This window comes from Priapulus caudatus, unplaced genomic scaffold (genome assembly GCF_000485595.1).
Source record: "Priapulus caudatus unplaced genomic scaffold, Priapulus_caudatus-5.0.1 Scaffold457, whole genome shotgun sequence".
NCBI lineage: Eukaryota > Metazoa > Priapulida > Priapulimorpha > Priapulimorphida > Priapulidae > Priapulus > Priapulus caudatus.
The window spans coordinates 219,949-239,362 of record NW_014577518.1 but is presented as its reverse complement, the minus strand read 5'-3'; the positions used below and the strand labels follow the sequence as shown (position 1 = coordinate 239,362).

General features: G+C 44.6%; 1 protein-coding gene across 1 annotated transcript; it reads left to right on the top strand.

Moving 5' to 3' along the window:
• Positions 1-1,387: 1,387 nt before the first annotated feature.
• LOC106810607 (zinc transporter ZIP11-like) lies at positions 1,388-3,112 on the top strand. The gene has a single exon (XM_014814014.1). The coding sequence runs from the start codon at positions 1,774-1,776 to the stop codon at positions 2,719-2,721; it is 948 nt and encodes a 315-aa protein (XP_014669500.1). The 5' UTR covers positions 1,388-1,773; the 3' UTR covers positions 2,722-3,112.
• The last annotated feature ends 16,302 nt before the right edge of the window (positions 3,113-19,414 follow it).

The following is a 19,414-nucleotide window of genomic DNA, read 5'->3' as shown; positions in this document are numbered from 1 at the left end:
GCTCTTGTATGTATGTGTGTGTGTGTGCGTGCGTGCGTGCGTGCGTGCGTGCGTGCGTGCTTGCGTGCGTGCGTGCGTGCGTGCGTGCGTGTATGTATGTATGTTAATGAAAGGCTTCGTCAGTTTTGATCCAAATAGCGCCAAATTCACAGAAGAGATCGATGAATAGACGGGACGGGTTCTAAACTTTACTCGGTTGAAAACGGTAAAAAGGGCTTAAAAAAGACAAAAAAATGGTAAAGATTTGCCTGAAAATAGGGGGCGCTATATCTTTGCCTTGCTAATATTTCGCCCTCTGTCAACGTTGTGCTGTAATATTTCGCCGTCTGTCAACGTTGTGCTGCATGCACAGACATTTTTGTAAGCCCAATAATGTAGGTAGAAATAATTAGCATGTAATAATGAAGTTAAATGTCAATGTCAAGGTCAATCTCTTCTCTTATCTCTCTGGGTATTGAACAGTCGGTACCACATGCATCACAGTCACTAAGCCCGCACTTAGCGCGGGGTTCCAGCTAGTTATTATAAATGAGCATAATTAGGCCTAGATGCTATAGACATGCTATAGTATAGTACAAACAGTGTGAGTGTCGTTTAGATATCAAATCAATACAATCGGGTATGAATAAAATGAAAATGTTTTTTTTAATACACTACTGTCACTAGCTCCTGATACAATGCATGCCATTTGACATCAATATTGAAAATAATCCAAACTGATGCACGTTACACAACCTACTTAGTACTAGTACTACTACTAGAACTGTGTTGTCAATTCACTTTATTGAATGTGTTACCATATCTGTAAATGACATAGTGTCACTCATCTCATGATCTGCTGCACACTGACCAACTGCACACTCTGCAACATTCTCTCAGACGTATGCGGTTTTGGCTGCCAAGATGGCATAGGCACCCTGGTTATAAGGAGTCCCAATGAGTGTCAGTTTCTGCCACTCCTCATGTTAATGACAGGGCTATACATCCATGTAAGTAACAAGAATATTAATACATTCTGTGACACTTCACCAATACAACTTTAAAAAAATATAAATCTACACGAACCTGCCAGTGTAATGTGAACATATTTAATTGGCAGCTCTTAAATGCAAAACCATGACAGCGGTGATAAGAAAATATATACAAAATGGTGGCATTTTTAATTAAATTTACTGATCCATAGTAATTGTATCGGGAGTGCACAATTGGAATGTAATTGATTTTTGGTGTATAGTTGGTTTTATGAAGCTGTGGGTACGGCTCACTTTGGGCATCTTCAAATTTGAACCTAGTCTTCAACCTCATATGAATTAGATCATGAATGATGGTCGTTCTTACTCATGCTTACCCATACACTCAACGTGTCTTTTACCCTGCTTCGTTGTAGATCCACGCTCGGAATTACACTCTATCCAGCATGGTGGCCATACGATCTTAATCTGCCAAGAAAATCTTTGTCTAGCCATGTTGAAAGATGCAAGCCCTCTGGTGTTGAGCTGAAGTGACCTTTAACCTGCAACTTTTACGGCCAAGCGCGCAGTTGCAGAGCCGAATTGACGACGTCCATCCCGCGGCGCCATAGAAGAATTGCAGGGCTCCAAGGTTGAAACAAGAATCTTGATCCTTGATCCGGCAGCAGCGAAGAAGAACTGCTGCCGCAGGGCACCAAGGTCGAGCCTTGATCCCGCAATAGCAAAGAAGAACCGCGTGGCTTTACTTTGAAACCGCCGACCTTGATAGTCGACCCGGCAGCGGCGAGGATTCTGCGACGCAATGCTGAAGCACGTGAGCCCGCTGCTGCAGACGCTGCTCGGCACGCTGCTGACGTGGGGCGTGACGGCGGCCGGCGCCGCGCTCGTCTTCGGCGTGCACGCGCGCAGCCGCCGCCTCCTCGACGCCAGCCTCGGCTTCGCCGCCGGCGTTATGCTCGCCGCCAGCTACTGGTCGCTGCTCGAGCCTGCGATCGAGCTGGCGCGCAACTCGCATGCGTACGGCGAGTGGGCGTTCGCGCCCGTCGCCGTCGGTTTTGCACTCGGCGCCGCGTTCGTCTGCTACGCCGACGCGCTGCTGCCGCACCTCGGCACGTTCGAGGACGCACTCGGACGCGACGCGGCGACTGCCGCGGCGACGGACGGCCCCATCGGCGGCGAGTCGGCGGCACGTCGGCGACGGAGACCCGCGGAAGACAACGATGATGGCGGCAACGGAGGGGGAGTCGCGGACGAGGGTCGCAGCGGCGACAGCGGCGACGGCGGCGCCAGCTGGCGGCGCATCCTGCTGCTCATCATCGCCATCACAGTGCACAACATCCCCGAGGGCCTCGCGGTCGGCGTCGCCTTCGCCGCCGTCGGCTCGACCCCGGCGGCAACCTTCGAGAGCGCGCGCAATCTCGCCATCGGCGTCGCGCTGCAGAACTTCCCCGAGGGGCTCGCCGTCAGCCTGCCACTGCGGGGCGCCGGCGTTTCGGCCGCGCGAAGCTTCTGGTATGGCCAGCTGTCGGGCATGGTGGAGCCGGCGGCGGGCCTGCTGGGGGCCCTGGCGGTGACGGTGGCGCGGCCCGCGCTGCCGTACGCGCTCGCGTTTGCTGCCGGAGCGATGGTGTTTGTCGTCATCGACGACATCGTCCCCGAAGCGCAGACTCATGGCAACGGCCGGCTCGCGTCGGTCGCCGCGGCCGTCGGCTTCATCATCATGATGGCGATGGACGTCGGTCTCGGGTAACGAGCGATGACCGCTGGTCTCCTTCCGCTTACAAGTCACTGCTGGTATCTGTTAGCAATGTGACCACTGGTCTGTGTTAATAAATGACCACTGGTTTCTGTTAACAAGTGACCACTGGTCTTTGTTAACAAGTGACCACTGGTCTATGTTAACAAGTGACCACTGTGCTATGTTAACAAGTGACCACTGGGCTATGTTATCAAGTGACCACTGGGCTATGTTAACAATGTGATCTATGTGATTTATCGATGTGTCTATGTGACTGTCTGGGGAAAGTTTTTTTTAGGTGTGGAGACTCTTTGGCGGGCTTCTCCAGGGAATCTTTAATAGTGCATTCAATTTGCTTCCCCAAGTTAACCTGGGTCTACTCGGGCCAGCCCCAAATACGTTCGATTTGCTTCCCCAAGTTAACCTGGGTCTACTCGGGCCAGCCCCAAATACGTTCGATTTGGCAGTCACGTGGTATTTTTTCGTTACCCGGGTCAACCCGGGTGAGAACGAAGTGAGCGGCTCGCCGAGGTGCTCACTTGGGGGGGGGGCTTGGGGAAGTATCCCACAATCCATTGCAACGACACCATGCATGGCGACGATATCAGTGCGGGATCAGTGCTGCATGAATGTAGCAGTGTGAATGACTGCGTGTGTTTGCTCAAGGACGGTGAGTGGATAGGATGATGTTTATTACTGGACATGCTCTCTATCCTTGAGCCGCTCATTCTTAGATTTCATTAATAATAAGATTGCAATTGCTATTCTTTTTTTCTTGTCACTGGCATCCATGATAATTAACCTGGGTTAACCCAAAAACCGTTCGTTTATCTTCCCTAACCCAGATGCGTTCGATTTCGTACCCAGGTTAACCCAGGTGGCTCTGGGGAAGCAAATCGAACGCACTATAAGTGTGGTGACTGTTTGGGGGTAGAAGTCTCTTGAGTATGGTCTCAGAAGATTTTGCATATTTGCACATAGGCCTATGGGTTTATTATGACTAACAGATGGTGTTTTTTGTCTGATAGAGCAATATTGATCAGCAAATGGGCCGATCTATCTGGCCTGAATGGACATGCAGCATTACTGCCACACTCATTCCTCAGTGAAGAGATAATATTGGGATTTATCTTAGGTTAATCTTAAGATTATCTCTGATAAACATGCACACAAAAGTGTTTAGCCTTTTGGCCAAAAAAATTATTAAACGTCTAAAGGTGGGTTTCCACTACCGACTTCGTGTTGACGAATTGGACCAACTTCCCAACTATACAACCAACAATCAGCAGTGTAAACGCAAAAGTTGTGCGACCAACCAATCTATAGCAACTAATTGGGAGATTAGAACATGTTCTATCTTCGCCAACTCGGAGTTGGCAAATTGGGAAGTTGGTCAAACTCGCCAATTCGCCAACATAAAGTCGGTAGTGTAAACCCAGCTTTACAGACACTTCTTGATAGATCTAGATAATTCTTTCATAGTTCTGTGTGTAGAATAATAATTTTGAGTACCTGTTAATTGATTATGTAATTGTAATCAGTGCAATAGCATTGGACATTTTTCTTGGAGGTGATTATTAACATTCCTATAATTTCGTTTGTTTGTCAGGCAATTTATTGGCTAAAAGAAGGCAAATGATGGCCATGGTATGTTAGCTGTTCAATTTATGTTTTATAATATCACGTTTATATAATATATGTGAATGGTGGATGCATATGTGTAGTATTTATTACATCTTGTTTGTCAACAATAGTTCAGTTGTGCTGAATTTTGATATTGATCTCGTTTTGCTTCTGTTAAAAATGAAAAGACATTGCACAGTTTACGGTTGTTGAGTATACAAGATAGTTTGTAATTCTACGTTCTACAGGCAGTATTTTTATTTCTTATTAATTATGAAGTGCTACAGAGTACTCACATTCACAATGAAAGTTGATCGTTAAAGTGATTACGTCACCGTAAATAGTAAAAATTAAAAAAAATATTTCAACTTTTTCACAAAATATAGGTAATTCTGTTTACTTTTTATGGTTAAATTGCTGCATTATACTTCCTGTTTTACTATATTGTTCGATGTGAACATACATTCGTGACTCATACATAGCCCATAGCAAGCAATTAATGTTGAGAACATTAATATCAAATCGTCCAGGTTTTTTGGATTTTTAACTAGTTGAGAAACAATCTTATCAGGTAAGAATTTGACGATACGTTTAGTCCCGTTAGTTCTTACTTTTAATGTAAAAAATGGCCTTTTTTCTTTTACAAATTTTACCATAGAAAATTCGTGACGTAATCACTTTAAGTAACCGATAACACATGGGAATCCCTAATTGAAACGTGCAATCTTAAGTAAATAAGTAAATAACACTGCTATAATGACTAACTTAAAGGTAATCATAATATGGACATCTTAAAATGAAACTATATCCATCATAACTACTAATGATCTATTAGGGATGTATAGGATGTAGCATAGAATTAAGGGATGTTGTTCAAGTTCGTGTCAATATTCAAGGTGTATTTATTACAGTTTTGTAATGTGGTTTTGCTTTAGAAATCGCATCTGGTACATGCAAGGAGAAATACTGTGATTTTCTGTTTATCCTCTGATTTTTCTTATGCCTTTGAAGTCGTGCTTCACAGCGGTTCATAGAGCCACTGTAGGGGCTAATAAGCATAATTTGCCGGTGTGGTCTTTGACGGAGCTCAAATAACTCGTACACACGAAACCGTGCCTTCTTGTTATGGTGCCACAATTCGTTTATTATATTTACAGGGACGTTGTACGTATAAGATCGCACGAAGCTGTGCAATATTTCTGCAGGCTTCTATGTCTAGGAAGAATGCTAGTTATGTATGCGTACATGCGATGCATATATGTGGTCAGGAGTGAATAATAATAGATCTATTATTATTATTATATCTATTATTATGCATATATATCTAATATTATTCACTCCTGATGTGGTAGTAGACGATCCGTGATTAGCGTGGTTTGGTGTGCCTTGTTTAATCACTTTTGGTTCTCGCGCCCATTGTTACGCATCACGTTCGTTGCAATATCGTATGTCAGTTGAACATTATTTCTGTTTATTCCCAGTTATGTGCATGTTGAGCTAATGTGATAAACGCATTTGCGGTAAAGGAGTAATGAGTCATAGAATAACGACCGGTATATTTCTAATGAATACACATACGTATATATGCACATATACATTGTATAATTAAACAATGTTATCAGGAGTAAATAAAAACAAACACTGTGACTTAGTTTTTATTCACTTCTGATGTTATGGTGATATGTTCGTAACTTCGTAGTGATACCGTTGTACACGAATTGTTGTTTGCGAGAGCAGCGGTCTAGTACTACCCTGTGTAATATTTTACGTGGACGAATACATTAGCATAAAGCGTGTCCGTTATGTGCGTGTGCGTGCGTGTGTGCGTTCGTACGTGTGTGCGTTCGTGTGTGCGTGCGTGTCCGTGTGCGTTCGTGCCCGTGCGCGTGCGTGCCCGTGCGCGTGTGCTTGGTGTGGGTTTTAGTGGCAAAACTAGATGCGGGTGTGTATAAACATACGACTTTCTTATTGATTTCATTCCACGCACAAAATCAGAGTGAACGTGCAAAACATGTATACATAGTTAATTGTTAGATTGAACATCTGTCGCTGTGATGTCTGCTGTTTGCAGTCTGATATTTGCATGTAGTTACATGCATTTTGAATACATGCATGCATGTTTGCATGCATGTTGTATGTTTGCACGTGGAAATTGATATTGATATATTAAAGGCGGCACCTGTGAAATGGTTGGTCGAATAGGTCTCATAAATACTTGTGTGCAAATGATTGATTACGTTCGGTGAAAATGTTACGTTTAGGGAAAATGGGCAGCAAACAATATATATTTTCTCAATGCAGTTGTTGGTTATGATAGTGTTGCATGTAGAATTACATGGCCGTTCAATATATATATATAATATGAGGTGCAAGAAGTTTATGAAGGTATAAATACGGACACTTACAGTATTATATTGATTATATATGTAATTTGAAGTATATCGGGTTTCATTCATGCACACGCCCGACGGTGTTAGTAATAAAAATGGAAATGGATTTTTTTCAACAACCAAAACTGGCCAGCTGTGCAGTCTATATTATATTATCTAACTATAGTAATATACATATTTATATATAATACATTACACATAATAATAACATACATTATAATATATAACATTCCTATTAAGTTAGTGTTATTTTATAATTTGGAATATAGGAAGTAAGAATGCATTTAATGCTCTTAAACTGTAAATTAATTTTATTAAAGATAATGTAATTTAAGATATTACTAATATTCTGGTAGTATCTTAACATCAAAATCATACGTAAAAGAAAAATGCATTTATATGCGAGATGACAAACGTATGTATAAGAATCGCATCAATAAATAAATGTATATACGTACACGCGCGCGCGTGCACCGCGCACGCACGCACTCACACACACACACACACATGCTAGCGATCGAACATCGGAGTCCGTATACTAATTCGCACCGGGATAGAAATGTGAAATAATAACTAGAAAGGGCAGTTGTCGCCAACTACATGTATCCCCGTGTTCTCCCCAAGATGTGTAAGTATACGAAGTTTGGTCGCGCTAGGTCAATTAGGGGCCGAGTTATAGAGCGGAAGGGAAATATGATGAAGGTCAAGGTAAAGGTCAAATCCAAGGTTGCAGTGACCTGGTTTCGGTACGCGACACACCTCCCCAAGATGTGTAAGTATACCAAGTTTGGTCGCACTAGGTCAATTAGGGGCCGAGTTATAGAGTGGAAGGGAAATATGATTAAGGTCAAGGTAAAGGTCAAATAAAGGTTGTAGTGACCTGTTTTGGTACGCGACACACCTCCCCAGGATGTGTAATTATACCAAGTTTGGTAGCGCTAGGTCAATTAGGGTCCGAGTTATAGAGCGGAAGGGAAATATGATCAAGGTCAGTAAAGGTCAAATAAAGGTCGTAGTGACCTGGTTTTGATAGCGCTAGGTCAATTAGGGGCCAAGTTATAGAGCGGAAGGGAAATATGATCAAGGTCAAGGTAAAGGTCAAATAAAAGTCGCAGTGACCCGGTTTTGGTACGCTGCCCACCTTTCTCCCCAAGATGTGTAAGTAGAACAAGTTTGGTCACCGCTAGGTCAATTAGGGGTCGAGTTATACAGCGGAAGAGAAAATCTCTCGCGGCGGACCCGGGCGCGCGGCGCGGCCGGCGGCGGCTGTACAGACATGAAACCATAGTATCAATGATAGCCTGGCGGAATAAACACGTACATTCGATGTCACCGTTCGCGACTGTGCCCGTCCACGCAAACCAAGAATCGTTTCACGTATTCTCGCTCGCGCTGCATGATTGCATCAATAATTTACTAAGGTGCTCGCAAATGCGCGGCATTTTCCCAGCTACCGATTTATGTTGATGTTTGAAGCATATTGTGATTCTGGGTAGGGTTTGCCACCCGGCGTGGGAGCCAGGCGCCTGGCATGTTAAATTGACTACGTCACGAATTTCCTATGGTGTATATTTAAAAAAAATTTGTTGCCATTTTTTTACATTAAAGGTAAGTACTATTGGGACTAAATGTATCGTCAAATTCTTACATGATAAGATTGTTTCTCAACTAGTTAAAAATCCAAAAAACCTGGACGATTTGATATTATTATCCTGACATTAATTGCTTGCTATGGGATATGTATGAGTGACGAGTGTATGTTTACATCGAACAATATAGTAAAATAGGAAGTATAATGCAGCAATTTAACCATAAAAAGGAACCAGAATTACTTACATTTTGTGAAAAAGTTGAAATTTTTATTTTTATTTTTACTATTTACGGTGACGTAATCACTTTAATGCTTTCGTGTGTCTGAGTATTGCAATATAATATGTTAGGGAGGCGTAGCTGGAAGCTCACGAGAAGTATGAGATCTTGTAAAAACAGTGCAAGTGAAAACAAAACTCGTGAAATTGTACGATTAATTCTAGAACATCGTTTGCTTGCTATCATATATATATCACCAGCTAGGTGACGTCATCTTACTCTGTACATGTGCGGACCATGCGATCTACACGTGTGTAGATTCTCCCCTAAGATGAGTTACCACGTGTCAAAGATCGAGTTGACATTTACAAATCATGTCGCCCCCCACGTGTAGTCACACGTGTAACCAGCACTACGTTACTCGACTACGCACTTCCTGTCTTCTAAGAATTCATTCTGCCCACACAGGTCCGGGTTAACATCCTGGGTGTTGGCTCATTATATACCTACTAATAAACATTTTGTAATTAACTACTACTATACTTATTAACGGAGCCCTGTTACATATTAACTGGGCATTGTTACATAAGTGTTCTCCACTGGTTCTGGTTTTGGCTCTGACTTCATTGCTGTGCAGCATGTAACAACCACTATATGTGTATATCACTGTACATCTGTATATGTACGCATCACCGTACGTCGCCACTATATGTGTATATCACTGCGCCTGACCACTAGGTGCCCTCATCAGTGTAAGAGTACGTACTCGTACATCACAGTTGTTTTAATTGATTCGATCATCTATCACGTGACGTGTGTAGCTTCCTTTCGGCGTTCGCCGCCGGAAGTCATTAAGATTTTCGACCCGTTCTTCCGGCACAAGAGGAAACGGAAGTTTTCATCGTTGCTGTTCCTATAGCTGCTTGGAGGGGGAGGGGTGTATTGCGTTTGTAGCTCAGTATACATGCGTTTGATCAAGCGTCGTGTGTGTGCGTTTATTAGTAAATGTGCCTTTCTGGCAGTTGCAGCATTCGTGTAGCTTATTGTCCTGTAGCTGTTGGGTTTCCTATTGAGCGATGTATTGCGGCTGGAGCCGATGACCTAGCAGCAACGTTAGCGTGTTTCTATCCCTATTTTTCCACCTCAGACTATCTGTCTCTTTCATTCGGACTTAGAAAGAGTAGCCGGGGCGCTCTAGGGATTTACTCGGTGTGCGGAGTCACATTGCTCAAATTAGTCTGCTTTTCAGTCTGTAAATCATTATCTGTTTGTGCCTCTGATTGCGCGTTGTCGACCGTGGTCACACGCGAGACTGGATGCGAAATCGACCAGCACAATTATTATAAAATTCTTTTTGGCAGTCTGAAATAAATTTAATTACGAATAGGGCCGCGCCGGAAATACGTCGCGCAGCCGACAGAAGTTGCGGTCACGCCCTGCGCGCATACACACACGTCGCATGCGAGTAAAAAAAAACTTGCTAGTTTAGCTAATTAAAACGCTTGCTTGGTTCCCTCGGGTTACGTCTGCAGACATAATATATTATATACCTGCGTCACACACACGCACATATATATATATAATCAAGAGCTAATAATACCTTATTAAATACCGGTATTACTAGCTAGCTCTTGATATAATATATATATATATATATGTGCGTGTGTGTGACGCAGGTCTTGCGTCATGTGTTCGATCAAGGTGCGATCGTAAAAGTAGCTCGTTGTCCCTACGTGAGTGTTTTGATTTGTTTCTTGAGTCGGCCCCTCCACGAACCGATCTCTCGTAGGTGTGAACAATCTCGCGCATGCTCAATGCGATACTACGAAGTGGCTTATTATTATTTTAACTAGCTATTACCCGTCCTCCAGACGGGTTTGAGTGGGGTCTGATTTGAGAATGGCGGTTTAACGATTTATCTCTCACTTTTAGTTGAGGATGTATTTACAGTAAATACTAATATGTAGACTCGCAGTCAGTATATTCAATTATGTTGTTTAAAAAGATTGTAATCTAAATATATATAAATCTGGAAATTTTCCCTTAAAATTACTACATTTTCCAATAAAGGAAATGCGGTAATTTCATAGTACAATTTCATCTTATTTAGATATTATTTTTGAAAATATCATTCTGGTACGAAGCATTATTAATAAGTCAATCATTAAAAAGCAAAATGCATGGTAGTTTTGAAGATATATGTCTGAAAGTCAGTGGACGGCGGCGGGCAGGGTTACACCTCCGTTGTCAAATTTTGCACACAGCGCGCCGCACGCACTACACAACCGCATTCACACACACACGGCATGCGCAGGCACAATCACACGCGCACCCACGCACCACACATACCAATTTACACACACACATCACACGCACACAACACGCATACATACACACACACGCACACGCACACCACACACGCCATACATACATACACACCACACCACACGCACACGCACACGCACACGCACACGCACACGCACACACTGCACACGACACACGCACACACGCACACACATACACATACATACAACTGCAGCCGTATCTCGTTGGGGTTTGTCTTAAATTTTCGCCTCACAGCTGCACTGTGCGCGGCAGTGATTGGCTGTTTATACACTGCAGCCGCAATGTCGTTGGTATGAGCGTGTGCGCGCGTGCCGGTGTGCGTGCGTGCGTTCGTGCGTGCGTTTAGTGTGGCTTGCTATGCTAGGTGAAGGCTCCACCTAATTAAATGCTTATTATTATACTTTAATCTACATTTTGTATAGCTATATTATCATTAAAACCCGTGAGAAAACACATTAATAGTTTAACGCAATTATGTCAAAAGGTTATGGTATATATAGTGTGGTATGTGTGTGCTCTTAGACAAACGGCGTCTAAACGGCGTCTAAAAATGTCACAGCATTGGGAACCGGGTAAGCGCGGGCACGGTTACACCTCCCGTTGTCAAATATTTGCACACGCGCGCGCACGCACCCCGTACGCACGCACACACCGCATTCACACACATACGGCCATGCGCACGGAGAATCACACGCGCACCCACGCACACACATACCACATTTACACACACACGGGCGCGCGCACACGCACACGTACACGCGCATGGACACGCACACACACGCATACTGACTCCGGAATGAGATTTTCCCGCGGATCCGCGGAAATCGGCGGATTTGACAGTCGCAGGGGTCAATTTTGTGAAACGTCAAATTCGTTCAGAAAATGGGGGGGGGGTAAGAATGTAAAAATTGATATTATACCTTGAACAGTACCTGACAGTAGACTGACAGCGAAGTCAACAGCGGGTGTTACAGATAGCCAGCGTGTACCGCGCCTGCCGCTAGTGCGTATACGACGTACGTCCGCCATGGCAAGCAGCGGTGCCGATTGATGTACGGGCGATCGATTGTTTCATGTCTACGGCGCGAAGCGATGCCGTGTGTGGAGCATGTTTATGACTGCGTAGAAGTGACGGGCGCCTGGGAGGGGAGAACGAAAGTAAAACGAATTTACGAAAACCGGTAGCTCCCTCGTCCTATCGTTTCATCCTATGAGGGGTTGATAATTATTAAGGATGCGGACTGCTATTTCTATCCCTGGTATAGTGTACAGTATTTTGTAGTATTTTATGACATGGCACTGTGTGATATGTGTTTATTAACAAATGCTGGATGTACAGGAAATACCAGAAATCAAGTAAGTCAGGTTTAGAAAAAAATTATGAAGGTTGCCAAGCCGTCTTCGTCCACGCCGTGATCTTGGACGTTGCGGTAGCAGGCGATTCACATGCTCTGATTGGACTGCGCATGCGGATTTTGCGATCTTAAAAGTTGGTGCGGGTTTCCGATGAATGCCGAAGTTTCTTCGGGCACATAACGTTTATAGAAAATTGCCTCCAAAAGTCACTTTACGATGGAAAAATCGCGTTCTAACGTAGCGGAATGTATTCGCGACGCCCAGAAGGGACCCCAGCTCGATTCGCGCGAGCACACGTGGCACGGTTTCGGAGGAAATACGGAAAACTACACTTCGGCTCTTTCTACTATTATATAGTAGACAATAATAATATAATTTTATTATTGTTAGGTCGGTCCTGTGTCGCGGATCGGGTAATGCCTCAGTGAGAGAGCGTGTGCGGGAATTCTAGCCAACAATGCGCGTATGTGCGCCTGTGTGTGTGCGTACGTGCGTGCGCACGCGTGTATGTGTGCTTGCGTGCTCGAGTATGTATACAGGCGTATAAGTGTGCGTGCGCTTGTGCGTGCGTACGCGTGTGCGCGTTTGCCTGTGTGTGCGTTTGCCTCAAACTCCACGACAGATGGCGCTCTCGCTCTGGCTCAATTCTACTGAGTGTGGGAAGGGGGCGCTGCATGCAGTTTGCGTTTGCTTGTGTGTGCGTTCAAGTTCATGTGTGCGTGCGCGTATACGTGGACGTGCGAGAGCAAGTAGGGCCCTACGCGATCAGCGACTACAAAAACATTTGCAAGCTATACAAATATAATATACATACAATAATAAATATACAAAGAGCCCTTGTTAACATAATAATGCTATTTTATTCGTAAGGTTAACATGTCGCTCAGGCAATATATATATATATATATTATATATATATTCTTATATTTATTTATTTAATTATTTATTTATTTATTTATATTAGGTAACTCATTACTAGTGACCTAGGGAGTTAATAAGTGGTAATTTTTCAACAGCATCTATGTAACAACAACAACAACATCATCATCATCTATCATCATTAACAACAACATCAACAACACATGGGGTCAGCTTTATGTTTGTTGTGATGCTAAAATTATATATTGTCGTGGTGTGTAACGTGTTCTATAGCATTATGTCTGACGTTAACATGACTACACGCTTTGCGATGTCGTATAAACCAACCTACTCATGCTAGATCGACATGTCCTGCATGCATGCGCCAGGCAGCTAGCGTGCGTCAAATTCTGGTAAGTTTAGTCAAGCAGCAGCTTGTGACTAGTCTAGCAAAAACAGCATGGAAATGTGGTACGTGGACGACTGCTGGCACAGCTAGTAACGTTACGTTTCAGCCAGCGTTTCCTTACACGTTTTGTGAATATTTAGCGAAATCACCAAATCAAATAAGATTACTAGGAAAGTAAATTTCTTTTAATTTAATAGTTTCTTTTCGGTATTTGACGACACAATGCTAAAACCACCTTACGCTACCTTATTCCAACGTGCCATTCGCAGGGCAGTTACAGTAACTACAGTAAAACGTGTTCTAACTGTAAACTCAATAAAACGGAGTCATATCTATAATGGATAGGCCTACCTTTAACGTTTTCTATAGTGCCAGTTATACGCCGCAACTACCCTATCGAACGATCACATGTCTAGGAAGTGCATTTCTTTTGGAGATTTTGGGACGTTTCTTTTGAAGCTAACCTCAAATGCAGGTTTAACTGTATAGGTGATTGATCTGCCGTATCTGATATGAAGACGAATTTTCAAAGCTTGGTAATATTCTTTGGGAATAACGGAGATAGTTGTGTATTGTCAGTGAAGGCGAAAGTATACGTTTTCCAATATTTTACAACGCTGCATAGACTGTTAGTCTTCATGATGCCTAAAATGATTGAATGTTTTTCTCGTCACAGCAATCATCTCTTCTTGAGATCAGTAGCTATAAAATATAAGATATCTGAATTTTCGATAAAATTTTCGAGTAGCAATCAACGCAACGGTAATATGTACAGATGCACCGACAACGCAGCGGTGATATGTACAAACGCAACAACAATACAACGGTGATATATATACAAGCGCGCGCTAACATAACGATACGTGATTACATGATGTTGACATCAATGATGTTGACATCATGTTGCATGTGACAATGTGATACGTGGTCTTGTTAGATCTTTATTGACCTTGTGTTATATATATATTATATATATATATATTATATATATATATATCTATATATATATATATATATATATATATATATATAAACAGGATCACGTCTCACCTTCGTCAACATGATGTCAACATCATTATGTGAACATGTAATAATAACACAATGCCATGCCATCTGCCCATTTCTGTATTATGTCATTAACCCGATATATATATATATATATATATATATATATATACACTCACACAAACACACACATACGCACGCACGCACGCACGCACACGCACACACACACATTTTACGAAGAACTCATAATCTCGTAAAGAATGTAGTCGCACGGGACTGGAGGTGTGCACACGGCACTACTGTAGTCGCACGGGACTGGAGGTGGCCGACGGCATTTCGGCGACCGTTCCCCGCATGTCCGTATCGTGCACGGGCGACTCGGGCGGCGACAGGAAGTCGTCGCCCATCAGTTCCGGCGAGTATCGATATTCGTCGCTCGGAAAGCTGACGACGACCGGCGACGACGCCTTGCCGTTGGCGCGGCCGCGGCAGACGACGTAGCGCGTCGGCAGCGGCGTGAGCGTCGGCGTCGCGCACACGTCCGTCACCGGACTGCCGACGAACGATGACAGCAAGCAGAGCGTCGGCGACGCCTCGACGTACGCGTACGCGTCGTCGGCCTGCAGGTAGGAGAACGTCGGCGACTTGGCGAGTTTCTTTAGCACGCCGGCGACGCAGCCGACATGGTCGTCGGCGTCGTACGAACTCGCGCGCTTGTACTGATCGCAGACGAGCTTTTCGAACGCAACGGCGGCGGCGTCTTTGCTGGCCTTGCTACTGTTCGCGTCACTGTTGTCCGAGTTACGCACCGACGGAGTCCGAGACCCAGTCGCGCTCTTCTGTTGTTGGTGTTGCTGTTGTTGCTGCTGTTGTTGCTGCGTCGCCATCGCCGCCTGCATATTGTTCGAGGTTAGCGAATTCGACGCGAACGAGTTCGCGAGCGACTTCTCGCCGTCGCGCGGGACATAGAGATCGTACCTCGCGATGTCGAGTGCGAAGCGCTTCTCTTTCACCGCCACTATCTTCACACCTCGCTCGGAAGCGGCGTGAAGCACGGCCATGCATAGATCGCTGCCGAGCGTCTGCGAGCTGAGGACGAGGATGAGCACGCCAGCTTCGAGCAGCAGCACCGTCTCGGCGCGCACGCAGCTGCCAAAGCCGTCGTCGTCGCGCTGCAGCTCCACCTGGGGAGTCCAGTGCACGAAACAATAGGCCATCAGCGACGGCACCGTCGCCCGCAGAGCGCTGCGGGTCGCGTCGGCGTCGGAGCGTCCGCAGACGTACACGAGCCTTCCGGACGACCCGGCGGCCGCCTTGTCCCTTCTGACGACGAGCGGCGCCAACTTGACGCCGTCGGTGGATTTGCTCGCTGCGTGACTGGCCGTCGTGCCGTTAACGACGGGCGGCGGCGGCGGCTGCTTGTAGCGCCGCAGAAACAGCTGCCACTGCACGAGCGGCCGCTCCTTGAGTAGATGCGGGTAGGTGTGCGACAGCTGCAGCGCCGTGTCCAGCACAGACTCGTGCTTCTGCAACCACTGCAGGCTCTCCGTGTACGTCATCTTCTGCTTGCCGCCGATGCGCGCGCTGCTCGACGCCGCCGTACTGCTGCTGCTGCTGTTACTGGTAATGTTGTTGTGGCTGCTGCTGCCGCTGTTGTTGTTGTTATTGTTGCTGCTGCCGCTGTTGTTGTTGCTGCTGCTGCTGTTGTTGTTGTTCATCTCCTCGGGGGAACGCTGATGCGGCGTCGGCGGACCGGTTCCTTGCTCTCGGACGGCGAGTCGGGTCTTCGAGGGACGCGAGGTCGTGCCAGCTCCCGTCGCTCTGCTCATGGTTTCACGCGCGTCATTCCTCCGCTGCTGCTGCTGCAGACGTCGGCGTACGCAGCTTCCAACCCGTGCACGTCGCTGCTGTGTGCGGTAAAGGACGAGCGCGCCGCGGCACCGACGCAGCTTCACTCTTGCGCGTGCGCGGCTCCAGCAGGCGCGCGCGCTGGGAGAGCGGCGTAAATTACTCACGCCTGCCGCCGCAGCTGCCGCCGCCGCCGCCGCTGCGCACCACCTTCGTCATTCCACAGGATTTCACACCAGAAGCATGCGTGCGTGCGCGAAGCCATTTATAGCCCGCCAAGCTGATAACATCGGTAATCATCGCCCTTGCTCAATAACTCCGCACCAGTTTCCATGGAAACGCGGACGCGTAACCGGGGCTGACCTTATAATAACAAAGCGGCGTGCCTGCCATTACTATACCCATGTATTAGCCCAATATTTAAAATACTCACGCGACTCGGCTAGGGCACGACCGTGTACTGTTGTTGTATTTGCCGTGGCTTTTAGGCCGACTGCAGCCAGCGTCCGAATCGATACACAGCCGATATGGCTTCCGTAAACAACGGCAAACAATGGCGCTCGTGATATTTCAAGCTACCGAAAAACTGGCCAGCACGCGGTTACTGAGGGCGCACTCTGTCGTTATGTTTACCCGCCTTCGTGACATCTCAGTCACGAACACGGAAATTCGCAAATTTCTACCAGCAATCGTGTGTACGATTTAATAGATTTGAGCAATATATGTCTAGACAGAATCACGAGTGAATGAAAACAATTATTTTTATTTATTTTCATTTATTATAATTATTTTATTTATTTTGCTGTTATTTACTCCTGGTATAATGTAAAAGGCCACATTTTCAATATTCTATTGCATTTTGGCAAATTAGTAGATACGTTCGCGCGTTCAATTAGCGAAAAGCGATACAACGTAACGGATGCTAATAAGTAGACACAGAACATTCCTATTCCGTACCTAGACCACAGCGTTCAGTAGCTAATGATTTTTGTTAATTATTGTTAATAAATATGCGAAAACCTCCTTTTTTTTATCAAATCACGAACTTGCTACGAGCGTACTTCTATGCTTTCCGATATAATCCCCGATTACTTGGCCCCACACGCATGACGGCACGCTCTTGTATTTACGAGTGTAAAACTGCACGAAGGTGTTTGTATTTGCTATGTAATAATCAATGCACTAGCACCTGCCTGACCAAGTGATTAGTAAGCACGGGCGACCTTCGCGCTCGTATGACAGCCCTCATTACGAGTGGCTTTGTTCATAATTTCACCTTTTTCCCTCCTCGACATGAGCATTGTGTTATGGGACTTAGAGAGGAATTTCGCCAACAACAGAGAATGGCGCACTTACTGATCGACGACCGAGTAAATGCTTAACGCGTCCGTGTGAATTTCGCACACAATTTCTTTTCTTTTTTGTAAAACAGAGAGATCTGGCATCAAGCGCGTTGTTAGTAGCAGCCATTTTACTCATGTGGCCGAATGTAAACAAAACCCTAGCATTTACGTTAGTGGTGATTAAAATGTTATGAGACCTAGTGACGATTAAAATGTGTTTAATGTAATTAAATTAATTTGTTTTTATTTATCCATAAGGTAATGATCGTGTTGAATAAATAAATTTAATTTGCAGGTGCATTTTATACACCCGTATATCTGTGTAAACAATATATAATATATAAGTTACAGTAATGTAGAAATATTGAAATTATACACATGGATGGCCCGATAGTAGGCCTATTCTTTATTATTATGAGAAATAAATATTTTTTATTCAATATCTAATGAAAACCCCGTAATCAGTGTTTTTATTACACTGTGAAATAAAGGCTGTGACCATTATTCTGCCCTTTGTTGCGATGATGTTATCTCTGCTAATCAGGTTTTGTTTTGCAAGCGACAAGCCGATCGTGTTAAAAATTTATAACTGCATGATTACCTGTAATTACAGATAACAGGTAGCAAAAATTATTTAGAATTCACCTGCCTCACTAATAATGAGACGTAAACGTGCGCAATTGTTTAGCATTTTTATGATAATGAATTAATTATAGACGGCAGGTGAGAAACAAGCGAACGTCATTAGCGCAACCAGTCATGACCGATCGAAACAGCTGCAGCGCATGTCTGCAATTTTTGATGAAAGTGTCAATGACACTGTAGCTTACCACAAAAAAGAACACAAATGAGTGAGTAAGAAGAAGTCAGTTTTAATGGAGCAACCATCGACGTACATTATAGAAACGATTGCCATCTGTATATCGCAATAATGTGACCGTAGATGTCGCTATACCCGCTTTGTAGCGATGGCGTTTGAAATAAATAGGTTATGCTGCGTTCCGACATGTTTTGTAAAACTTTACTCTAATATAGACGTTTTATCGGCAGGGTGGAGAGGAAATACCAATTTTGCATTAAAGATATTGTCAATGAAATCTTGTGAAACGAACCAGACGAGTGTGACACCACAGACTGTTTGTGTCTATATAATATGCTATATAATTGCCAAATCCTACCTAATTTGCATAATTTTTGTTTAAATATTAAAACCCCTCGCCCTCATTCATTCACATACCAAAAATGAGCAAAATCCGTTGAACCTGAACTGACTAATGGCAATTCCCATTTTTGCCAAAAAATCGCCGTGGCTCGAAAGTGCGCGGACTGGCGTGCTCCAAAATAGGACGTTTAATATGGGAGCATAGCAGTAACAACTACACCCAATTTCAAACATGTGGGTCAAACGGTTCCTGAGTTATCGTTGACCGAAGCCAAATGTTGACGGACGGACGGACGGACGGACGTACGACGGACGACGACCCATGGCAATAGCTCAGCTTGACGATGTCAAGGTGAGCTAAAAACGGCAGCATCCCGCTCGGACACAGAAGCCAACACACGCATGAAGACGGAAAGCTTCTATACACGGGCACTTGAAACGTTTCAATAGTAACATGATGGTAAATAAACAAGAAATGTATTAACTACCAAAGTCTTAATGTATCTCTCCTCTATTTCACCTATTAATGCCGATAACTTCGTGTTGCCGTTCAAAT